We start from the raw sequence: 24,234 nt of genomic DNA, 5'->3' as shown, positions 1-24,234 counted from the left end.
ATAGCACAGCATAGGCCTTGGTGGGGGCGATGGAGTTTACCTCCTTGCCTGTGACGCAGCCACATCAGCGCTCACCTTAACCTCTCTGCAATACCTAGTAGATTGGTATCTAGATTTTTTAAAATCAGATCCATGAATGAACAGGATACTACAAGTATTTACCTATAAGATATTCGCGTTCCTCGTCAGCTCTGATGGCTGAATAGAATAAACATAGATAGTGATACGGTCTACACTTGAGAGAATTCAGATCTCCCTCGCTTAATTCTAGGTACCGCATCATTTTATAAAATGATACGGTACCTAGCTTGAGCTTGATTAAATGATCATGTTTCAAGCTTTCAGTGAGCTCAATAACCCGCCGTAAGAAAAGAACATTGTACATGTTTGGGCATTTCAAGCAATTGGTGGAGTATTTAAATTATTCCAAGTAGTCATTTCGCTGTAAGCATACATACTGTACAATAAATTTTAAGTGGACAGAAAGTCAACATAGATAAAGCTTAATTTACTAGCGCGGTGGCCCAGTTGGCAGGGCAATGGACAGTGGCACGGGTAGATCAATGATGCGCAAGGGTCATGGCGTCCGCTATCGGTGAAGTGTCGGTCAGCAATGCAAGCACGGTGGCTTAGGACTAGAAGGGTAGCGTAAATGATAGAGGTGATGACAGTTTCCACTAAAGCCTAGAGTGATTTTCTCTTGCAACAAGTGCTATCTAGAATCAAAATTAAGAACTGTTCTCTCATGTCCCTTGACATTATGTTCTTGCCTGTGCGATAGAAGGCGAGCTCACTTAATCAGCAAGGTAGCCTGGTCCCACTCTTTTCTGAACAATGGCCGAAAATCGGATCAATTGTTTTCGAGGTCCAGAATAACTTTCAGACGCTTCGGAGTTGTGAAGAAGACAGAAGACCTTTTTCGTTATAAACTTCAAGAGATGGCAAATACGTATCATCAAGACCCCAAGGTCTGCCGTGTTACACTGAGGTTTTATACTTGGGTGTTGGAATGTTGATGGGTTTAGGAGATGCCGTTCATGCCGTAAGGTCGAGCTGCATCTTACCCAGCGGGGCGCGTTGATCCAGGAACACTCCCATTCCATACTGAAGCATCTTAACCACATAGTTCAAATATCATTTCTCAGCGAAACCGTCGCTTTTCTCAACGTATATCTGTAAAATACCATCTGCGTAGTGTAGATTCTCTTCGATATTGTTCGATTATGATGACTCACTGAGGCTCTTCGCTGTCACCATCGGACGCTGCCGACTTCGGAAGCATCCGCCTTATCAGAGGCGTGGTTACACCCAGACCATCAACTTGTATCAACTTTTTGCAAGAAGTGGATACCAGGACATGAGACTCGACTGACATCTCCCTATCGGCCCTATCGGATGGACTGACCCAGCCCTTCAAAACCCACAGAATCTGCAACAGTTTGAAGCCGCCTTTTCGCAATCTATCAAGCGTCGCGGCGACGCGCCATGATGATGGGGTGAGCCGGAACAGAAAATAGCTCTGCGACCGGTCGGACATTCCTCGGTTGGGCACGCAATCTTGATGCCATGCTCCCCAACCCCTTTGGATTTGGAATGGGCGCTATATAAGTACGCTTCCCAGACTGTGTGTTTTGCAAGTCGTGCGGTGCATTCACTCTCCAGCGAGAAGGAAAAAAAAACAAAAATGGTCGTTAAGGTCGTCCTCGAGGAATCACTGGGGCTCTGGCTCCTCGCCAATGCACGGATGATCAAGGCGGAACGCTGCAAGCTGAAGACGCTGAAGCCACCGACCCTCATCCATCCAAAGACGTGAGTTGATCTCTTTTTATCGGAGAAGGGGGGAAGAAAGAGCCGCATCAGCGGGCTTTTGCGAAATCCATGCAGCTGATCATTAATCGTCCAGTCAATCATCGGTCCTCCCGTACAAGAACCCTGAACTCACCTATCTCGGCCGCACCCTGAACAACAAGAGCAAAGCGCTGATTGCTTGTAAGCACGGTTCCCGGACAATCTTGTGTAGATGGTTCACTGATGGGTTTTGCGCCGCAGCGTGGAAAACCAAATAATTTGCGCAGACAACGAGCATGTTACTACTTATCCCTGTAACCTGGTCCAAACGTTCCAGCCGATCGGCGGCTCAAAGTTCACCTCGCCCCCTGCACTTGATGCACGGACATCGGCTGCGAACACCGTCTGTCTTCACCACGCCCAAGGGGAATCCCTTCTCCTGGAGCGTGGAAGCGTTGGAAAATTCGCACTGCCCCTCGTTTATCCTCATCTCTCCTTTATAGTATTCCTTTGAGGCGTTTGGAAGAGGCTCCAGTTACGAAAGACATTTCATGATACCATAGAGGCACATAGACTTGTGAATAGACTTCTAGATTGTTCTTATGCTTAAATTGCATGATTGTATATTCATCTTCTCTTGCATTCAAATATATATATATACAGCGAATCGAATCATTCCCAAAGCCATCTGATCAAGCTCCGAAAGAGACAGGCGCGATCACTTGGGAAAAGTTGTTTTTCTATAATACAAAAAACTGCATCAAAAGTTTATTGCCAGGTCAATGCATTGGATATCTAAGCTCTACCCCCTCCATCAATGCGCATCCACCCACCTCCCCCTCTCACTCAACTCAACTGAAGAAGATCAAATTTACATGACGAAAGCAGCAGCGGCGGCACCGAGAGCCATGACGCCGAAGGAGACGAACGAAGCCGAAGCGGCACCGGTCCACTGGGCGGGGGTAGGCTGAGCCGGGGTGGGGGTCGGGTTGCTGAGCGAGGCGGTGGCGTTGCTCGGGGGGCTGCCGCCGGAGGGCTGGCCGGGGATGTAGCCATCGCAAGCAGCACGCTCAGCAGAGCAAGTGGCCATGTTGGCGTTGGGCTTGCCACGGCACATGTTCTCCTGCTCCTCGCAGGTCTGGCCGCCCGAGGAGGTGCCAGAGGGAGCGGGGGCAGAGGTGGTGCCCGAGGGCTGGCCGGGGATGTAGCCGTCGCAGGCAGCACGCTCAGCAGAGCAAGTGGCCATGTTGGCGTTGGGCTTGCCGCGGCACATGTTCTCCTGCTCCTCGCAGGTCTTGCCGGGGGTGCCGGAGGGAACAGAGCCGGTGGCGGTGGCCGGGGGCTGGGTGCTGCGGGCCGGGCAGTTGGTGACCTCAGGACCGCACGAGGTGATGGTCTGGACATCGGTGGTGTAGATGGTCTTGGGGCCGTCGGGGTGGCTGCCGTCAACGCCGCTGGAAGCGGGGGCGGACGGGGCCGGGGCGGACGGGGCCGGGCCAGACGAAGCCGGGGCAGAGGGAGCCGGGCCAGACGAAGCAGGGCCAGACGGGGCCGAGGCGGGAGCAGAGGGCTCAGACGGGGGAGCGTAGGCGGGAACGCTGGTCACGGCAGCGGGCTCAGAGGGAGCGGCGTAGCCGGGCTGGGTGCTGCGAGCCGGGCAGTTGGTGACCTCGGGACCGCAGGAGGTGATGGTGTCGATCTCGGTCTCGTAGACGGTCTTGTCGGGCGAGGGCATGGCAGCCGAGAGGGTGATCTGGGCCGCAAGGGCAGTGGCGAGGATCTGGTAACGCATTTTGGCGGTTTGAAGTGAAGTGTTTTAGAACGAGTGTGGTTGTTTGATGTTGTCGAAGGAGCGACTGTAGTTGAGCAAGGGAGAGGCGCGGTGCTGGAGAGAAAGAAGGACTGGCTTGGAGAAAGGGCGCGATATCTATACCCCCGTGGCAAGACAGCGGCCCCGTGCTTCGTATAGGCTTTATTGCTTGGTTCGCGTAGGGCTGAAGCTTGTGCGCTGGTATATCCGGGCGGCTTGGCGGAGTAGTGGCTTCGGCTCGGGCTACTCGTGACCGCCCTCCCCGCCATTACGAGCGGCAGATTGCGATGGACACTATGCGCCATCCCGTGGGCTGTGGGATACAACCCAAATGGCTCGCTCGTTACCACAAGGGGTCGGTTCCCTCTTGGCGTTCGTAAAAGCGGGTAATTGATCGACGCACGTACGAGCTGCCGATGCTGCCGTGGTGGCGTTTCTGCCCCAGCTTTCCAGGGATGCGGAAGCGTTCTGGCTCTGAGCACGTCAGTCGAAACATCGAGCGCCAGGCAGTGCTCACGATGCGCGGTCTTGGAGGCGTCTCGACTGCGGCGCCAGAAGTCGGTGCAGCTGCGACTGATCCGTGTCCAGGGCCCGTGCCAGCAGGCTACTTTATGCCGTTCGTATAGCCATCTGGGGCAATCGTTTCAAGAGGCAATACGCGATCGGCAGCGTCGAAGCCCAGAGCGAAAGGGCACTACCACCGCACACCAAAGTCGCGCCGCAGGCTAGGCCTCGGATGACTGAGAGCAAGGCGTCGAATTCAAAATGAGAGCCGGCTGGGCCGATCAATCGATATCGTGAGCTTTGTTCTCCCCCTTTTGCAGGCGCTGCACGATTCCCCCGGCGTTTATTCGCCGCATCGGACTCGTAACAGACGTCCAGGCGGGGAACGGTTCTCAGAAAACGAGTCGACCTGAGCGCACGCACACGCCCAATCACACGAGTGGGTATTATTCAACCGATGGGAACTCCGGTTCGCTCAAGGGGACGGCTGTGTTGTGACACGAAGCGGCCTCATTTGCCGCACTGCCGGCAAACAGCGGCGTTTCCGACTCTTGCCTCCGGGCGTCATCCTGGAAACAGCAGCCAGCACTTGTCATGAGCGTTTGAGGAAGAGAGGGGTGCTCCAATCCGGGAAATGGCGCCCCATTGGATCGAGGGGCGGGCGCGCTGAGCGGGCCATGGCGGGCGAGGAGAAGACCGAGCTGGCAGTGCCTCTCCTGGGACCGTCAACTGACGGCGTTTGCCACAGCATGAAACCGGTCCGTATGGTCGGTGTGCGAGGTGATGGTGAAGAAGCGGATAGGAAGGATTTCTGAAATGCCGGGCGGTGATCACCCCTGACGTCAGCTATTTTTAGCGCACTTAGCCCCGCACAATTCCTGGCCGGCGCCGCTTCCAAACGCCCCATCTCATTTCCATCTCGAAACCGCGCCGTCCTTCTCCTCTCTAACGCAGGAATGGAAAGCCTACCGGTAGAATTATTTGACCTGGTGCTGCACTGCCTCACCCGGTCGGAATTGCTGTCCTTGGCGCAAACCTGCTGGACGATCTACCGCGCCATCGAGCCGCATCTCTATGACTTCGTAGCCATACGAAGCGCCACTGAGCTCCAAGCTTTTCGTCTTTCGATCAGATCTCAGCCGCGGCGAGCTCGTCTGGTTCGCAATTTCCTCATAAAGCGGGCCGGTGACAGCCACCGCGCTGGCGAGCCGTCGGACTATTGCATGCTTCCTGCCCTCAATAATCTCGTGAATTTGTCCATCGAATCGTGCCACCTGGACAGTGATGAGTTTAATAATATCTTCGCTCGCGCTGCTCGAGGGGAGATCCTTACGTCCCTGAAGACCTGTGAGTTTCGAGAATCATCGTTGGCCAAAGCCAACCCACTGACCGGCGTGACCGCCAAGGCAGGCTGTGCTTCGTGAGTGGCAATGGCCAAAGGTACCCGCTTCATAACGTCGACGCTGTCTTCCTACATCCAAACTTGGAAGCACTCACCATCTACAACGCCCGCGATGGATGCAGAGACCACGTCCGCTGCCGAAAACGATCGACAAGACTTCGGAAGCTAGAGCTGTTGAACTCGGATTTCTCGGTTGGAGAGCTGGCGGATCTGTTGGCCATCCCGCAGGAACTAAAGTCCTTGGTCATTCATTCCAAATCACAGCAGCCGCCATTTGAATGCTGCCCAACTGACTGCAGCGAGTATGCCGTTGCTTTACAGCTCGCGGGTGAGAGCCTGGAAACGCTTGTCATCGAGAGGGACTTCGGTACTTACGACCATCCGCTGAAGTTGGGCAACATGACTACTCTCCGCCACGGCATCGACGATAGTTACCTTTGGCTTGGTCCTCTTCTGCCGCATCCCGATTGGATCGACGAACACGTTCTGCGCGAAATTATCCCTCCTACATTGGAGCTGGTGGGCGGATATCTCTGGGCATACGTACCGGATAGGGCCATCGACGAATCAGTCCTTACCAAAGCTCTCACCGCGATGCGCAAAGTAGCTCCGGCGGTACGATTGGAACTTTACAGCCCTTACGGTGTTTCGGAACGGTTCAAGAGGGCTTGCATAGCTTCGGGTTTCCCAATCACCTACACGTACGAGGAATACGACGAGAACGAATACGAGTACAATGCCGTCGGTTTTCTTCGCAGGGCTCATTTCCTCGCCCTACCGGTCGGTTTCATCGATTAAGCTACTATTCCTCCGGGGGATACACAACGATCTTGTCCAGATCTGCGCCCTTCACGTCGACCCCGTTGCTCAGTCCGCCAACGGTAATGGTGTTCGGTCCTTCCTTGAGCGGGAGGAGGAGCGGCGTAGAGAGGATTATTCCCTTGTGCGTGTCGCGCTGGTAGAGAGTGTGCACGCTCTGGGTGTCGCCGTTGACGACGACGCTGCTGATGCGGCGAAGTTGCCAAGCTCCGCCGATGCGATCAGGAGAGCCACCAGCTGAAGAGCAGTCAGTAAAACTATGGAAAACGCTGGCAAATGCGGGTGCTTACGCTGATCTCCGAAACCCATGTCATCAGTGTCTTGGATGGTGGTTAGTCAAGTTCTCGTTTTCCGCACATAAAAACTCACTCTGGTAATAGAACGAGACCCACTGGTCCTTTCCTGTTCCTTCGATGCCCTCGAATGTCACGGTGCTGTCATTGCCGTAGATGCCAGTCACAATGGTTCCCTGGCTGGCGAAGTTCTACTTGGGCTCAGTACCGTTATCCTTCAGTGTGTTTGCCTGCGCTGTACTTACGGCCTCCTGTTTGAAAGCGCTTCCGCTTGTCGTTGCATCGGCTCCGTAGTAAACGGTTCCTTCAACAGCGCTCCACTCTCCAGATTTACTATGCGCCCGAATTAGCCACGACTCTCACCATCCACGCTGCGCACACTTACACATCCAAGTCATACACGTCGTGCCATTCCACATCGAGCGTCTTCTTCTCGTCATCGATATTGATGGGCAGCCAGATGTACCGGCTCTCCCACAGAGATTTCATATCCCACTACCGCTGTTGTCAGGGAACCGGGCAAACAACGTTCAGGCACCCCGACTTACCTGGTCACCAAGGTAGAGGTAGGTGGTTTTTTTCTCACCGACAATCCTCAACGAAAAGCCCGACTGAGAGTTGTACGTTCGAGTGTTCAACGGCGCCACAATGAAAGGCTGTGACCAAGGACCGGCCAGTGAATCCGCACGGAAAGCCACAACATCTACCATTTTTGTCAGCACCAAGCCAGGAGAAAATGGGGACTAAGATGGCCCAAAAGCAAAAAAAAAAAAAAAAGAAAGGACGCACTGTTCGGGCGGTAACCGGTCTTGTGGCTCATCAATGCGTAGTAGCTCTTTTCCGTCTGGATGATTGTGGGGGCCTCGAGATCGAACTTGTCCCAGCGGTAGATGACTTCGTCAAGTTCGGTGATGCCGTCGTCGTAGCTGGTCAGGTACACGTCGCGGCCTTCCTTGCGGTCGCCGTTGGAGTAGAGCGCGTAGGTCTTGCCATCCTTGTAGTCGGTGAACATGCCGAAATCCTGGGACCAGTTGCCAAGCGGAGCGGTGGCGTTGACGAAGGTGTACGGGCCGGCGATGGTGTCGGCCGTCGCGAAGCCTTGGAGCAGCCAGCCGTACGACGAGTTGTCCGCATGCCACCACATCTACAGCGAGTACTTGATCAGCTGGAAGTTTCCAGAAATGCCGCATTCAATTACTCACGTGGTACTGGTTCAGGCTCTCGCTGTATGCCACCTTGGGCCGCTGAATGATGTGCTCAGGCGAGATGTACTGGTGACCCTCAATCGGCTCTGATGCATGTTAATTATTCTGTTTTTTTTTTCTCTTTTTACTCTCATGTTCGGACAAGACTTACCCAGTGCAAGGCCCTCGTACGTCCAGGTAGCCAGATCCTCGGAGCTGTACACCGTCACGCCACCACCCTCCTCTTGCCCTTCGATCTTGTACTCGCCGAACCAGTAGAACTTTCCGCTCTCCGGGTCGACGGTGACGCCACCGGCGTGCGCGTTGATAAGGTTCCCGTCCGTGTCATGCCAGCGGCCGCCGGGCACGATGTACTTTGCGTTCACGACAGCAGCACCGGCCGCGAAGAGCAGGGATAGCAGGGCTTTCCGCATGGTGTCGACTACTGCAGGTGATGCGGGCAGGGATGGAGACAGTAAGAGTGACCGGCGCAGCAGTCCCTTGATGCCCCGAATTTAAAAATGAAAGCGGCCAAGACAATTCCGGCGACCCTTCTCCCGAGAGGACGTGTGCCGGGCGGAAAATATTCGCCATGAGGTCTGCCCTGTTCGTGCTCGTTCGCGTTTCGGTCGTCTTTACCCCGTGCGGCAGGTCGTTTGTTCCTGTGCCTCGCTTGGCCCCAAGGCAATAATCCCCGCACTTCCCCGCAATCCCGCTGCGTGGCATAGTGGCCGATGCAAGGCACCCGTTTCCTCTCTGTTGGTAGAATTCCGGGGCTGAAGGTGGCTAATGATTCAGGTTTTAGTCCGTCTCAGACATTTGCCTTTTTTTCCTCCGTAGATTTAAACCCATGGTGGGCGAGTATGGTGCTTTTTGTGGTGGAGCCAAGGCTTAGCGCTGCATACTAGGATTCTCGCCGCGCTCTGGATCGCTTGGTGGCTCGCCCGCCAAGGCGTCAACCGAGTCCATTTGAACGCCATGCGTCGTCGCTTGCTTTGTGGGTTCCCGGAAGTGTAAGTCATGCCATCTCGCATGAGCCTCGAAAGACAATCTGTGCAGTGGTAAGCCAATAGCAACGCCCTTTCCAACACGAGGTACTTGTCAGTACGAAGAGGTACCTGATCGCAGTAAAGTCGCAAGTAGTTGATACTTATCTGGAGGCAAACACTATCAGTGTTCGACTACAGTCATGTAAACCAGTCAATCGAAATTTGACATGTAAGGTGAGATAGCATGGTATGCATAGTGTTGCAAGGCCCAATAATATTTGCGCTTCTTCGTTCTATCGATCGGATGACGCAATACAGGGCCCAACGGCGTAGTGGATCAGTACAAGGATGAGTTTTTACCCTGCAAAAATTGTGTGTCCGTCCAGGCATGGGTAGCCACACGTGCGCAGTAAATTTTACCGCTGAAGATCATACAGGAGCCACCAAGTTTTGTCAAGTGTTGTCCGGCGAAATTGGATATCATGTGCCCAGGCATCGAGAGATGCTGTCTCTCGTTATGGTGAATCTAATCTTCAAATCATCATTGATAATACTGATTACAGTTTGCTAAGTGGAATAGAGACATGGACGGGTGACTGACCGGTGACGGAATGGTTAATCTCCAGTCTGTTTGCAAATATGACCTCAGTGTCGGTTGTAAATTTGGTTGCTCCTCCTGCCAGTATGTTCTGCAGCAGCCCAAAGGACGTATGACCCATTGAAGAAGCGATTGAGATGCTGTAGAAATTTCGCTCCAAATGTCAAAAATGTTATGGTGTTCGCTGTGAATTCTGGTCGAATTCTCTGAAAGGAGAAGGGAAGGTACTCTGAAGTTACAAAAAAAAGAAAAAGAAAACCCGAGTGGGAGCGGCTATTAGTACTGAAATATACTGACTGCTTTCAATTCCGGAATCAATATTGTCGAGTCAAGGGTATTTTGGAATAATTAAGATTCCGAATATAGAGCTTGTTTTCCCAAGTCACTTTTATGTACGAACTAGTTTAACGTTACGCTCAATAACTTTCACAGCACGAAGTATACCGATGAAAGGGATGTTTATATTATTAATACAGCTGCAATACACTTCGGATGCGTTCTAGGGCGGGTCCGCATCTGTGCGGGCTCTTGCGTGCTCGCTGCTGACTCTGGCGCCATGATACTCTGACGCGCTCGACAAGAAAAATATAATTTAAAAACGGCAACATAATGAAGCAGTTGGTGACGCCTACTTCCAAAAAAAAAAAAGAGTCATTCTTGTGAGATCAACTCGTAGTTTGCATCTACGAATAAGAGAGATAAGATGGTCGACATTCCTAATTTCCTAGCAAGTAAGAAAATGAGACTAAGACGTCGATGCTGTGTTTGGAGAGCCAGAACATCAATAACTATACTCCTGAGAAGAACTGATATGGTCTAAGTGGTTGATCCAAAATTATAAACGGCAGCCGTAGCAGAAGATAGAGGTGATGTCGGCAGCAGGTTTGAGCACCCGCGCGATCGGCATCCAATCGCCGAGCAGTGGGGAAGTGCTCGTTTGATAAAGCTGCTTGAACCCCGCACGCAGTGGTAAGCTGCCACGTTCTGACGAAGTTCCTCTCACCAATCTCGAACGCCACCATGTCACAAGTGCAGAGTGAAACGCAACCGCTGCGGACACTGCGGCTCCAGAATGGCCAGGTGTACCAGTTCGAAACGAACGAGTCAGTAGATGCAGATGAGATTCCGATCATTGATGTGTCGGGAATGTACAGCGATCTCCTGGAGGATCGTCGCGCCGTCGCTGAGAAAGTGAGGGAAGCAGCCCATCGCATTGGTTTCTTCTACATTATTGGTCATGTAAGCGCTGCTATCGAGCACGCAGAGCCATTATACTAAGTGTGATAGGGGCTGGACCCAAGCCACGCAGAAGAGGCGTTTCGGCAAGCAAAGCGATTCTTCGCCACGGACGAAGGGAAGAAGATGCAAGTATGGACGGGGCTGGTGCCGAACGAGTTCGTTGGCTACCACCCGATGAAAGCCTACAACCGCAATTCGCTGAAGCGGAACGGTAAATACCCCTATCTCGAACCTTTGAGTCGCAAAAGTTTGACACGTGTAGACTTGAGTGAGGCTTTCAACTGGTCCTACGAGCCATCCGTTGACCCGGAAGCCGTTGATAAGGACGAGGAGTCTATCAGCATCTGGCCATCCGACCTTCCAGGCTTTAAGGAGGGCCTCCTAGCGTACTACGCGCAGCTGCTAAGGCTTGCGCGCAGGATGACTAGGCTATTCGCCCTTGCCCTTCATCTCCCTGAGGAGTCTTTTGACCAGTATATAACGCGACCAGAGGCTGGGATGCGTATCCTCCACTATCCTGAGCAGGACGCCTCTGCCGACGACCAAGCTGGGCTCGGCGCTCACACGGATTTTGAATGTTGGACGATTGTTTCGCAGGATGACTCGGGTGGACTGGAGGTCCTCAACAAGGCAGGCAAGTGGATCAAGGCGAGTCCTGTGCCGGGCTCGTTCGTCGTGAATATTGGAGACTGCTTCATGCGGCAGACGAACGACTACTTTGTGTCAACTGTGCACAGGGTGATCAACAAGAGCGGGAAGGAGAGATACTCAGCACCGTTCTTCTTTGGCTTCGATCGGAGTAAGCTGCTGGAGCCAGTTCCAACCTGCGTCAGCGAAAACAATCCGATGAAGTACCCCATCGTGACTGCGGGAGAGTACTATAAGTGGAGAGCGAACAAGGCAAAAACTGGAAACTCGGATTTGAAGTTGCAGGAAGAGCAATGAGCGTGCCGGGGAGATCCAGTGAACTGAAGGGACAGTATATCCGCTTAGCCAAACGATAAGCATTCGCTGTCGCACTTCACGCTTCAACTACACAGTTCAGCCTAAAGGGGTAGAACTGCGAGACATGGTCAAGCTCTACAATGTCAAGTTGGCAAAATGAGATCGACAGCAAGCCTTGGGCACAGTCTTGCACGTACGCCCCAGCTCCAGACAGTTCTACAGAGGATTCCAGCCTACTCGCGTCCAAACTACGAAGTGAGGGCCTAGCAGCCGGCTCAACAAAGAGGGGGTGCCGGTCTGCCTCAGTGTCAGTCACCGCCTCGCCCCCTCTTTTGGAAGTGCGGCCCACTACACTTGACCCCTTCAGCGAAGCCCCGCAGCGCGTCGTCGAAGTTGACATCAGCACAGGTATCTAGTCTATCGAACTGCGTGACGAGCACACAAGCGCCGAAGTACGACCTTATTGAGTCCAAGTACAGCTGCCTGACGACTGGCGATCTCGTAGGCTCCTGTATGTCAGCACTGTCACCCAGAAAGTATTGACGGCGGCACATCAGCTGGATCGGCCAATGACTCGTATCGAGCCGCGCAGCCCGCGCCAGGCGTGCACGAAGTTCGAGATCACCACTCCCACGTGGGGCGGGACGGCGTGCACGGCTTTGGCCATGGACCATCGACGGCTCGACTACGCGGCTTGTCCTGCAAGCGCCAGCCAGCGCCATTGAGGATCTGCTTGCAGCAGAGCTGACATTGATGGCGGGAACTTCCCTTTGGCCCTCGTCCAGGGTGGGTTCGTCCTGGCTCCCAAACATGAGACGTTAGCCAGCGGCACTAACGTCGAACCGCATTCCACCGATGGCTCCGTGTTGTTTGCTTTCCCCGGCCCCCAGTTACTTTCTGCTTCCCTCCCCGGCCAGGAACCCCGGTCGCCTTTCCCGTCACCGCCCACCGGTAGCCTACGAGGTACCACGTGTGCGCCCGGGATCGCCCGCACACAAGCGCTGCCCGGAAATGCCCGCGCCGCAGAACCACACAACTCCCTTGCGTCCTTTCTGCAAGCCGCAAAATGCAGCCACATCAGCAGATCTGAGCAGGCTTAGGGCTTAGAAGGCTGAGCCAAATCTCGGGACTCCGAGGGTTCCGCGACGGACCCGTTAAGGTAACTATTCACGGCGGTCCCGGCGCTCCTTTTTTTTTTTCACTTTTTTTTTCTTTTTCTCGGACGTACTTCCCCTACTTTCCTCGCTCGGCGGGTGGGTACGTATCGCGAAGATAACCGAGCCGCAGCAACATGTTTGGGAAGCGGAGCCGCGAGAGCGGAGCGGAGCCCACCCGCGCGAATGATGGGCGAGCGTGTGGGTCGAGATCTCAGGCACTGATTCTCTCTGATCCACACGAGCACAATGCTTGTGAAAATGAGAGGGCCAAAGCGGAACCAGGGTGCTAAACCCAGTGCCGTTCCTGCGGGGATTCGGGACACTGACGAGATGGAGGAAATGGCCCCGAGCAAAGTGGGGATTGGAAAAAGGGAGCGGGCTGGGATGCCTAGAGCTGAGTAGCTGCAGGACAGCGGAGCATTCGAAGTGGTTGAAGTGCGGTTTGCTCGCTTGTTGCTGACATATCGGGAAGGCAGGTTGTCTATGCGCCGAATCCTTTAGAGTAGTTTACCACGAGGAACACTTCGCGAAGGACTCTGGCCGGTGAATAGAAGAGCGCTATCGACGTCAGGGGCGTTCGGACTTCAGCGAGGTGTAGTAGATCATTTGCTGCCAGAGCTCGAGCAGCGCTGATCAGCCGCGTTGGCAGGGCGAATCTGTAGTGGTCTGTCCGCGGTTCTAGCCAGTTTCTAGCCAACGAAAAGCCTGCGCCCAGGACCCCACAAGCGACGGCTGTGGGCCCCCTGGGCGAGTTGCAGCGTTCTCGAGCAGTGATCGCCCCCGGCGGTGTCTTTGCTTCGAGTCAAGAAGGAAAAAAGTGGCTTGCGGTTTGGCGGCGTCATCGCGGCAGTATGAAGCCACGAGGCAGCTCACCTGAGGCGCGGGGGGAACAAGCGTGTCTAGTCGAACCAGCGCCAGAGGCATCGTCGATGTGCCGGCGCCACTTTGTGCCCTCGGAACCCCTCGTAGCCTTGCGTCAGAAGGGAGGGAAAGTGGCTCAAACCCGTTCCAGCATGGCCGGCTCGATCTGCTCAACGCCTTCGCAAGCTATCGTGTGGGACCTAATCCTTCGCCAGGTGCGTTCGCGTTCGCGTCGCCCCAACAGGCCTAGTCACAGCTAGCGCCACATGGCTGCCACGCGGTGAGTCCCTCGGGCCGCCTCCGCCAGAATCTCGTCGATCGAACGGCCGCCTTGGTGGGCGACGAGCGATCGGACGCGCGTGGGCAGACGAACTGTCGCTGGGTCGGCGTGCGCGTCGGCACCGCTCGGAGCAGTACCGTTCGTGCAGCAAGTTCGAGTCAGCAAGTTCGGCGGCTTATGTCGTGCGGCACAGCGCGACCGGGAACGTGCAGCGAGGGATTTCTGCTTGTCGCAAGATCATGCAAGATGAGGAAGGGTCCTGTGTCGTGGATCTCCGCCAGTCCCGCTGCTGGGATCTGCCGACCCGCCCGGGGCTCTCGTTTGGGCAACCCGCGCGACGACATGTCTAGAACCCGTTGTCACGAAGCTGCAATCACAGTTGATGAGAAGGGACCGCACCAGTCGTGTCAGTCAATCCCCCTGGCCCGTGCCGCCATCAGACCACAACACACGGGTGTTCTGCAGCGGCGCCAGAATAGCCAGATCTACCAGTGCGCCTCCGCGTAGGCCTTAAGCGAACGAGCTCGTGTTTCTATTTGCCGGGGGCCAGGGGCGGCCTGGGCCTGGGGCGCCGTCCGGGCGCATCTCCGCTGCATCTGGCGCGCCCTCCCAAAATTGAACACCATGCCTAATGCCCAATAGTTGCGACGCCTCCGCTTGCCCGCCAACCACCCAACCTGGCCTAAACGGCGCGGCCGGGCCACGCGCCGGCGGCTGCTCTAACAGCTGCTAGCAGCCCGCGGCGCGTCACCACCACCTCATGGTTCGTGGAATAACAGCGCAGAGCCGCTAAGGCACGGGTGAACCTTAAATTGCCACGTGGGAGACAGACGCCGCCAGGGGACTGACTCCTTTAGCTCCGACGGCTGGCTTGAATTTCCCACGTGGAACGGAGACAATCCGAGGACCCAGTCCAAGCCCCTTCAGGCGTAGAGAAACATAGCACGCTGATAACGCCGGATCGGCAGAGCGGAACCGCATGCTTTCGACTGGCGTCAGAGCCGGCGCTTCCCGGACACGCGCTTCCTTATAAGCCCTTCTCCTGCGAAGTCTTGGGATCCAAAAACAGCAGTCCACTGAGCTCCTCTCCTCTACACACGACATCACTTCCCAAGACAACACCAACAACAACAATCTTTCACAATGGCCGACGCTCCTGCTGCCCACGAGCCCGAGTTCCACCGCTTTGAGCCCACCTCGGACACTCCCAACAGTGTCATGCCCGTCTTGGTCTACCGCAATGCCTTCTCCACCACCATGCCCATTGGCGAGGTCCGCAACATCCTCCACACCAACCGTTGGCTTCCCGACCCCATCGCCGAGACCAACAAGACGCCCCTCTTCCAGTCCACCACCCACGAGCTGCACGCCGTCGTCAGGGGCAGGTGCCAGCTGCTCGTCGGCGGCACCCAGTACGGTCCTCCTCCCGGCATGATGATCTACCTCAGCGCCGGTGACATGGTCGTCTATCCTGTATGTCCATCAACATTCCCGATTCGACATGGGCCGCTCGCTAACCAGAACAGGCCGGTGTCAGCCACTGCGTCGTCAACTCTGAGAACTTCGAGTTCATCACTTTCCGCCCCGAGGTACGTCTGCTCGCTCTGCCGCAAAATCATCATTGATACTGACTTCCCATCCAGAGGAGCAACAAGCGCGACAACGTCGAGCCCAGGGCTTTCTCTCCCAAGGAGATGAAGGGACTCCAGAAGAACATCTCCAAGGTCGTGTGCCCCAAGTACGACCCCTTGGCTGGCAAGGAGGGTCCTCTGGTCGAGATCTGGAGGGTTGCCACCATCCAGGAGAACATTGCCACCAGCTGGTGGTAAATGCCTGGAAGTGAAAGGAGGAGTGCGAACCGTGAGTAACCCGTCTTTCACCCACAATGCTACGAGTGCAGACGCTAACCATCATTTGCAGAGTTTCCCTCACTTCTTTTTCAATCGCTCCTCACATACTCCGCACCGCTTGAATAGCGCTGGCCGCGATGCGTGTCTGCCGGCGTTCCTTTGAGAGGGCGTGAAAAAAAAAATCCGGCTGCCCTACGACGAGCCTCCCCTGATGCTGAGCATCTCAAGGCTCTGCTTTCCTACCAACCACATCCTGCCGATCATTCCAATTGCGACGGTTTTGGTATTTTGTTGGGGAAAAAGTCCTGGTTCCGTGAAAGAGGTCTACGCAGGTTCGAGCTGGCGAACGGTGGCAGCCACCGCCCTCGTTCCTGGAGATCCCGGTCGGTGTCCTTCGGAAGTGCTCCATCGGCACTACTTGGATCGACTAAAGGTGTTTTGGTGTTGCTATAGAGGAAATGTATAATCTGTATTATCAGGGATCGGAGCTGAAACTGTAAGAAGATATTATTATTTGAGAAATGGATAGTCACAAGACAAGTATTGCTTTTCACGTGGTGATGATATGTCGCACCCTCTCACTATCAGTGAATATCAAAAAGCGGCCAGACACAATTTTCGCCAGAAATTCATGGTTGACGGCTAAGAATGGCGGAAGTGAGCCTCGTGGGCTTTTGCTGATATTTCCTTTTTTGTCCTTGATTTTCGCCCATAATCGGAGGCTTAGAGAACACTCAGAGTCTTTCGAGTATAGGAGGTCTTTATTCTTAGTCTACAATGCAATCGTTCTCAAAGTTCGGAAATGGCAGCCCAACAACACTGGAAATGCATCAGACGGGTGAAGCGCCTCTCGACCCCAGCGATGATCGACCCCAGGAATGAAACCACCTCAGTTTGAAACACACCAGAAAGTAAAATTCATGAAAAAGAATAAGATCTGACGTTATCAGATGTTCCCGCGCCAAAAGACCGCATTGCCTGCGAAGTGACGTGCTCCAGTCTGTCACGGGACGATCGGCGATCGAGGGCCTTTTGTCTTACAAAGACGTCGTTCACATGTTTCCTCTATATTCCACAGTAGGACCGATATGTAGCTAGTGCAAAGGTCCCCGATTTTATAGCTTCGGTGAAAATTTTTGGTTGAAGCGGGCGCTAGTCGAGTTGCTCCACTGCATCGTGCATCTGAAGCGCAGTTCTCGGATGTATGCAAGGGTCCACGTTATGCCGCATGGAGAGATGTGCGGGTACATATCGTAAAGCTCAATATTTCGGTAATTTTGACTACTTATGTAAGGCTTTGTGGCAGCGACCTTTCCTACAGTCACCCTTCTCTACAGCTTTTCGCGCACCGTCGGTGGCGTTTTCTGATCCAAGAAAGCGGCGTCTCACTACTATACTTTATTTATACTTCCTTTGAGGCATCCATTTGAACCCGTTTTATTCATCTGAGTCACTTTAGTAGCGACTGTATCGGTGCATATATACTAGAAGTCCTGACCTGTACCGGATTTGCTATTGAAATCTCTGCTTTCCATATCATGACTTGCCAGAGCATATTGCTCTCGAGCCAAAAATCCTCTATTCAAGGTTTAGCAGAAGTTCTGTGCCAAACCGCTTTCTCTGTTTTGTTTGTGGTTCTCAGTGCAGGCAAGGCTGAGCGGCCCCCACGCCCGGCAACTTCTATCCGTTGATACGAATTTCAGCCCTATTATATAGGTTTTTTGGGGTCTGCCAAGTACATTGGCGCAGCTGGGCGTTGATTTTGATACTGTATCGTACCATAAAGTCCATCCACGTGAGAACATGCATATATCGAATCCTTCATTTATTCCTTCATTTATATAGCCGCTATGGAACCTCAAAGCGAAGACGGGCGCTGTCCCATAGTATCAACAATGAGCTCCACCAACAACGAGCGTCCCGCGGAGCAGCCGCCAGGGTATCATGAGAGCAATCGACAAACTCAGCAGTATCAGCTAGAGCAGCTTCCACGTCAGGTTAACACAGACAGCTCATCCCATGACAGCCCAGACGGGAAAAAAGCACAACCACTGGAAAGCCGAAGCGCATACTTCTACTTCCTACTAGCCTTTTACTCAGCACTGGCTATGGCATCCTGGATCATTATCTGCCGCATCGGACGTAGGGGCGACTGGGGTTCTGAAGAGAGAAACCATCGTGACTATAAATCCTTCAGCGAGATCCATGCCGCTAGGCGATGGCTACATGGCGCTTTGGTTCTGTCTACCATCGCCGCGATGCTGACAATCCCAACAACTGCCGCTATATGTGCCTACGCAGCTGTGCCTTTTGCGCAGTACCACGCAAGGAATAAGAATCTCACCTTAAGGCAGACGGTGATTCTCGCGGATGAAGGGTGGAGGAGCCCGCGTGTTCTTGCAAAACTCCTGGTTCCCTCCCACAGGGCCAAAGTTGGCAGCCGTTTTCTCTGGATAGCAAGCATATTGACAATACTAGGTGTGTATGGCGAAACTGTTGTAGTATGTGTGTTCTATGGTGATTTCCAGCTGCTGACACAATGTGTGTAGGGTTGGTGATCTATCCAATCCAGCAAGGTTTCCTGAAGCCGCTTTCGGAAACCAAGGGAGCTGGTTGGGATATATCCTCGGCAGAAAGGTATTATATCAGCATTGCCCATATCTCCGACATTCCCGGCACTGCCATCTATACGAATCGCGACACGGTCAAACTGCGAAAGCAATTGGCAATCTGGGAAGAGAAGAGCTGTGAGCCACGTCTGTGGATGAGTGGGCCGCGAGAAAACGTGACTAATTGGCAACAACGCTGCGCTCGCGAAGGGGAGGAAGGCTGGGGGTTTGAGAACCTGGACAAGCTATCGGATCCTTTCATCGCACAGCTGCCATATGGCTTCAGCACAGGCTTCAAGCAGGAATACGCGCCACGAATCAACACGAGTGTCTCGTACGAAAGCATCGCCGTCGAAGACGCTCCGGAGGGCTGTTTTTCCCTGGAAGATGACTCACGCTTCGTCAAGTATCACTACGAATATGTGCATCCATTCCGGTCTTATCAGAGCTGGAACCTCAGCACGTGCATACCCAGCAGCGCTCTCATAACTCCAATCAAAGAGACGCGCGACCGCCAAGACTTCGACGAGGTCTTTTACCTTAACCTCACGCGTAGAGACGAGCTTGTATATGACACCGGCACTTTCAAAGTCTCCGCGCGGACGACAATCGGCTACTTCGAGCTGCCCAGCTACGCAAACGGCAACCAACCGGGGCCCCTCCTGGACGTCTACCCCTGGAACGCCGATGAGAAACCGCCCAATTCCACCGCAGAAGACAGCCCCGGCGTGACCTACGAGCTCCTCGAAGACGTCCCGAACAAAGGGCCGCTCGCAACCATCTACCTCGCACTCTTCGGCAACGGCTCGCTCCCAGACACCCTAAGCGACCCCTCCTACCTCACCTACCTCAACCGCAGCAGCACCAGCAGCGCCAACATCAACTCCACCGCCACCACCCTCACCGAAGACCCCCCCTTCTCCTCCCTCGCCCCCTCCACCCCTCCCTCCGCCACCTACGCCCCGCGCATCTGCCAGGACCTGGTCCCGCTCGGCACCCTCCTCGACGAAAACAGCTACACCGCCGCGCCGGTCCACTACTGCATTGCGACCGACGAGGCGTCGCGCTCCGAGTGGCGCGGGCGCGTGCCCTTCAACCGCACCGTCGACCCGCCCTCCGACGTGCGCTCCTGGATGGACGGCTTCTTCGTCGCCGAGGACCGCGTGCGCGCCGCGCTGACGGCCGCCGCGTTCATGGCGGACGAGATCTGGCTGACGGACCCGCAGGTCTACGGCACGCTGGCGGTCTCCGTCGACGAGGGCGTTGATGTTGTGGCGCCGGTCATGCCGTTGGCCGGGGTGATCGTGGGGAGTCTGTTGCTGGGCGTGTTTCTGGGGGCGTTGTGGGTGCTGTTGGTTTTTGCGGCGCGGCAGAGAAGGGCGAGGTGGACGGGGACGCTGGATGCGTGGGCGATGCTGAGGATGGGGGCGGGCGTGGGGGTGGGTGCGTTAGTGGCGGCAGGGACGGGGAAGGAGGATGATGTGCTAGATGCGTTGCCGGGATTTATGGGGGATGCGAGGCCGGAGGGAGATGTGGGAAGGTTGGGGGTCGGGGCGGAGGCGGAGTTGAACTGGAAGAGAAAGTACGAGGCGGGCTTGTGGTCGGTGGGGACGGCGTGAGGAGTGCATGGAGTGGGATTGTTCGTTACATTTTTTTTTTTGGCCGGGAGGAAGGATGGAGGGTATTAGCTAAACTGACAATTCACTAAGTCTCAGCCTCAGGCACCATATGTGCAACCAAGACAGGTGACTCCTCTGCCTGGTATTAAACTGGTGTTTGCTCATAAGGCCTTAAACATTTGTCATCAATATCGGCAAGAGCTCCTTTCCGTTTCAGATGTCGACCGTGTCTTCAGTGATGTCTTCAAAGCCTTGGACTGTGTTACCATCGCTATATTTAGTGGTGGTCTTGAGGCAAACATCACTTCCAGGCGCGACACTATTACGGAACACATTTCAAGTGTTTGATTAAAATAGCCTAATGCATTATAAGAACTGGGCACTTGCATCAGCATTGCAGACCCACAATATGGCATTCGTACTCATGAGACTGCGCAGGATTTCGAGATGGGCGCAACTGATCTTCACTCTCGTACATTCCCAATTTGGAAAGACGCTCGCTTACCACGAGCAGCCATCATGGGCCGCAACACTTTGAGGTAAAGTATATCACTTGCGTACAAGAGAAGAGAAGACAGAAAGCAACACCGAGCAACTGACCACCGCACAGCATCTTCGCCGTCATCATCCTCTCGACCATTGCCCTTACCTTCTACCTACTCAGCGCTTTATACCCACCACTCCCCATCCCCACTACCACCACCTCATCCGGCATTACCCTCTCCTCCCTCTACGCCCTCCAAACCCGCATCTTCGACCAAACTCTCGCCCTCCGCCCCATCGTCAACTCGACCCTCCTCAGCCCCACCATCCGCGGTCGCGTCGACATCACCCGCACCTTCACCGGCATCGAGCTCAACACCGAGTACCTCTTCTCACTCTTCGCGCAGCTGAGCCGCACCCGCTCCTTCACACTCCTCGGCATCCCGACCAGCTACACCGTCACGCACTTCGCCGGCTGGATCCCCCCGTCCACCTCCCCTTCCCCCTCCAACTCCTCCACCCCCTCCTCCTCAGCCATCGCCTCCTCCGCCATCCTCATGAACTTCACCTCGCCCACGCACTTCTGGAGCGGCGACGATGCGAACGACGACGAAGCGAACGACACCTTCACGCTCGAAATCCACGCATGGACGCTCTTCGACGCAGCAGGCCGCGTGCAGCAGTACGACGCCACCTTCCGGCACTGGCCCGCCTTCATCGCATCGACGCTTTCGCGCGTCGCGCGGCGCCCGCGCTTCGCCGGCAACGTGTCGGCGGTCGTGGCGCACGCGACGGCCGAGCTGGCGGCCACGATTTGCGCCGAGCACGAGGCGCACTGCACCACCGACATCTCCACCACCGGTGAGGACGAGGGCCACGATGGCGGCAGCGGCAGCGGCGGCAGCAACAACGAGACTAACAGCAACAGGAACGGCAGCAGAAGGAACAACAGGCAGTACTCTAGCGAGGAGGAATGCGTGCGCTTCCTGACTCGCGAGGTGCGGTTCGGGGCGTCTCACGAGATGGGCTTGGATACGCTACTGTGCCGCATGGTGCATAGCCCGATGGTGGCGCTGCGGCCGGAGGTGCATTGTCCGCATGTCGGGCCGACGGGGGGCGATATGTGTACGGACGCTTTGGACTATGGGGAGCGCATCGATCAGGGGTTTTGGATGGAGCCGTGGATGCTGGAGGAACTGGACGTGGTGGAAAGGGGAGGGGGGTGAGATAGCAGAATGGGAGGATTGGAGTCGAATAATCGTGGCTCACGTTCTGGCAACGTGGAGATGGAGTTGAAGATTCTGCAATGTCATTTGGTTTACTGGCTCGAGGAGTGTTGCTTGACTATTTCGATGTAGTTCGAATATACAATAGAGCACTGGTCAACACGTACCGATAAGCCCTGAATAGAATCATATGACGACACTCACTGACATCACCCCTAAATTTTCTATTTCTGAGAATTTTTCATCTGCTGTACAAGATAGTTCTGCTCACTTTTCATGGCAGTAATCGGATCGTTTATACGTAAATTTATCACAACATTAGTCTCGCCTCTTACCTCTGCTTGATCCTCATCCAATTGCCCGTCTTGCCCAGCAGCCAGCTGCATCAACTGCTCCACGTGATGCTCCGTAGACTCTTCCGGCTGCCGCAGCTGCTTGCCAATGTAGCGCTTCATCTGCGCAAGAATGTGCTCGCAGAGCTCAGCCTTCCCGTCATCCATCATCCTCCCACCAGTGTTTGTACTTTCGATCTGCGATGCGCATGCCGGGGCTACCTCGTCTTCGCTTCGCTGATGGATTGTTAGGGCGAGCATCTACCACGGACATTAGCAACGTCATCGGAACCACGCGCAAAGAACCGTTTCGCAGCAACACTAGGGTCGTTAGCGGTGAAGGGTCCGGAAACGGCGGCGTCGATCATCTTGTCGCCTCTACCGGCGCACATGTCGCATGATCTGCATCACACGCGATCGCCCCAGGGCGCCATTGGATAACGTTCTGCACAATGATAGAAGGCGCGCCAGCTGAAGATTCCTTGTTGACATGTACCCCCCCCAAACTTGGGTCCGGTCGAGACGTTAAGGGCCTGACTAAAAATGTTGTTTGTTGGGACCAGCGAGCCGACGACACTGGCTCAAAGCGCAAACAAACTGTGTGCATGCGGAGCTTCTTCCGGACCATATCTGGTGTCCTTGGACTGAGATAGCATGTGGGCGGGATTCATGAGGTAGTATAGGCGTTTTATGGGGCCTTTTGGCTCAACAGGAAGTCGCAATTGGTCATGCTGGGTTACTCAAGAGACATGGTGGAACCTACGATGGCTATCAGTCAGAGCGCCGGAGCGGCTCATTCTATCAATAGACAAGAAAAGCCAAAGCCCCTGGGCAGGACGGTTTCCCACCCGGGCAGGGTTTATTGTTCTGTGGTGGCAAAGTAGCTTTGAGGAAAGGAAAACCTTGCACGCCTCAGCCCAACGCTGTTCCAAGGCCAAGGACACCGGCTCCGCTAACCGGCGGCTCCGCAGTGCATATTCTCAGGACTCCTGGTGTTTCATCCAAGGCGGAGCGAAAGGCGTTCGAGTAAACGCTGATCTTGGGGGCGAATGCGGACGCCTCGGCAGCAATTGCGTTGGGCAGTACCTCGTCGGTAGATCCGTTGCTCAGAGTGTTTGCGCGGCCATGCGACAATGATAAGAGAATGTGGCGGCGAGGAGTGCGATGGGAGATGGATGACGCAGGGAAGGTGAGGCGAGTGAGGGCGCGGAGTTGAGCGAGGCGGCGGAGTTGCCTCCTCGTCGATTATGTCATCATTCTCTTCTCACTGGCCCGTCACCCGACGCAACCTCGCTGGCCTGTAGGGCCACCACAGCGCAACAATTGTCGCAATGAGACATGCTTTGTCCCTTGGATGTTGCTCAGCACGCGCGCGTAGGCCATTGGCTTGTGTTTCTAGCACCGGAAGACTTCAATCTCGCTATCTCCGGGCCAGACGTCTTTAAAAGGCCCATCATCCCTCTCTCCGCGCATCGTCAGCATCTTCCCCAACACCTCTCAACACGGTCACGGGGCTTCTGGAAGGCGGCTAGAAGGTTGAAAGCAGCCTAGCGCCTATGAAACGACCGATTTCATCTCAAACATGAGCTCGCTTCCAACGGCTCCTCGTCCCACATTGCACAGGACCCGCTGCCGACATCACCCAAGATTTCCCAAGGAAAGAAGGACCCATCTACCGCATGACAAGATGAGCTTATCTCAGACCCCAGCGAAGCAATTAGCCGGGCATTTCATCGGCCAACTTTCGGACTAGACTTCCACCTTAACTTGCGCCTCCGAAATTTAGACTCCATCCTGAGCATACCGCGCACGGAATTACGCGCACCAGCATCGGACGTACATTCTTCGCACGGCAAGAAACCTTGCGGCAACATCCACCGTTGAGAGGCGGTGGAATTCTTGGCTGTGGGTGCCTTAAGCCCGGGACCCATGGTGGTCTATCACCTATCAACCCCCCAAATCCTGAAAACCTTACCGCCCCGTCTGCCGCCATCTCTCCTGTACCTCCCAGCGCTTTCCGCCTCTCTGTTGCCGGCTTCCACGGGAACAGTCTTCTCTGGTTGCTGTGCTTCTGCTGGTCCAGATTCCCCGCCTCAAGCCGTACGGCGAGCCGCGTCTTACGAGAAATGTACTTCGTCGGTCCGAGGGAAGATCTTAACCGCAAGCAATCCACCGTGTATAAAGATAACCCGTTTCTTATCTTTTCGGGTTAGACAAGCTGCGGCGAGACTCAGTCCAAATTGCAA

General features: G+C 54.8%; 8 protein-coding genes across 8 annotated transcripts; 6 read left to right on the top strand and 2 right to left on the bottom strand.

Annotated features, from left to right (window-relative positions):
* Positions 1–1,684: 1,684 nt before the first annotated feature.
* On the top strand, positions 1,685–2,066 carry LTHEOB_3622 (Pectate lyase; the record flags this gene model as incomplete). Its single annotated transcript, XM_035512566.1, has 3 exons — positions 1,685–1,809; positions 1,904–1,989; positions 2,050–2,066. The coding sequence occupies 3 exons, from the start codon at positions 1,685–1,687 to the stop codon at positions 2,064–2,066; spliced, it is 228 nt and encodes a 75-aa protein (XP_035362710.1).
* Positions 2,067–2,659: 593 nt separating this feature from the next.
* Positions 2,660–3,580, bottom strand: LTHEOB_3621 (Extracellular serine-threonine rich protein; the record flags this gene model as incomplete). The annotated part of the gene is made up of 1 exon (XM_035512565.1): positions 2,660–3,580. One exon carries the CDS (start codon positions 3,578–3,580, stop codon positions 2,660–2,662), a length of 921 nt encoding a protein of 306 aa, XP_035362709.1.
* Positions 3,581–5,325: 1,745 nt separating this feature from the next.
* On the top strand, positions 5,326–6,302 carry LTHEOB_3620 (F-box domain cyclin-like protein; the record flags this gene model as incomplete). The annotated part of the gene is made up of 2 exons (XM_035512564.1): positions 5,326–5,449; positions 5,509–6,302. 2 exons carry the CDS (start codon positions 5,326–5,328, stop codon positions 6,300–6,302), a joined length of 918 nt encoding a protein of 305 aa, XP_035362708.1.
* Positions 6,303–6,306: 4 nt separating this feature from the next.
* LTHEOB_3619 (Glycoside hydrolase family 43) lies at positions 6,307–8,234 on the bottom strand (the record flags this gene model as incomplete). Its single annotated transcript, XM_035512562.1, has 9 exons — positions 6,307–6,560; positions 6,614–6,643; positions 6,693–6,807; positions 6,862–6,949; positions 7,002–7,111; positions 7,165–7,319; positions 7,406–7,760; positions 7,819–7,907; positions 7,973–8,234. 9 exons carry the CDS (start codon positions 8,232–8,234, stop codon positions 6,307–6,309), a joined length of 1,458 nt encoding a protein of 485 aa, XP_035362707.1.
* Positions 8,235–10,407: 2,173 nt separating this feature from the next.
* LTHEOB_3618 (2OG-Fe oxygenase) lies at positions 10,408–11,571 on the top strand (the record flags this gene model as incomplete). Its single annotated transcript, XM_035512561.1, has 3 exons — positions 10,408–10,626; positions 10,675–10,837; positions 10,889–11,571. 3 exons carry the CDS (start codon positions 10,408–10,410, stop codon positions 11,569–11,571), a joined length of 1,065 nt encoding a protein of 354 aa, XP_035362706.1.
* Positions 11,572–15,012: 3,441 nt separating this feature from the next.
* Positions 15,013–15,698, top strand: LTHEOB_3617 (Cupin domain-containing protein; the record flags this gene model as incomplete). The annotated part of the gene is made up of 3 exons (XM_035512560.1): positions 15,013–15,342; positions 15,396–15,458; positions 15,513–15,698. 3 exons carry the CDS (start codon positions 15,013–15,015, stop codon positions 15,696–15,698), a joined length of 579 nt encoding a protein of 192 aa, XP_035362705.1.
* Positions 15,699–17,977: 2,279 nt separating this feature from the next.
* On the top strand, positions 17,978–19,947 carry LTHEOB_3616 (uncharacterized protein; the record flags this gene model as incomplete). Its single annotated transcript, XM_035512559.1, has 3 exons — positions 17,978–18,008; positions 18,269–18,466; positions 18,539–19,947. The coding sequence occupies 3 exons, from the start codon at positions 17,978–17,980 to the stop codon at positions 19,945–19,947; spliced, it is 1,638 nt and encodes a 545-aa protein (XP_035362704.1).
* Positions 19,948–20,466: 519 nt separating this feature from the next.
* Positions 20,467–21,656, top strand: LTHEOB_3615 (Secreted protein; the record flags this gene model as incomplete). Its single annotated transcript, XM_035512558.1, has 2 exons — positions 20,467–20,486; positions 20,558–21,656. 2 exons carry the CDS (start codon positions 20,467–20,469, stop codon positions 21,654–21,656), a joined length of 1,119 nt encoding a protein of 372 aa, XP_035362703.1.
* Positions 21,657–24,234: the final 2,578 nt, after the last annotated feature.

This window comes from Lasiodiplodia theobromae (genome assembly GCF_012971845.1).
Source record: "Lasiodiplodia theobromae strain AM2As chromosome Unknown scaffold_9, whole genome shotgun sequence".
NCBI classification, from domain to species: domain Eukaryota; kingdom Fungi; phylum Ascomycota; class Dothideomycetes; order Botryosphaeriales; family Botryosphaeriaceae; genus Lasiodiplodia; species Lasiodiplodia theobromae.
Note: the sequence above shows the minus strand (reverse complement) of the source record. Positions and strands in the feature narration are given on the sequence as shown.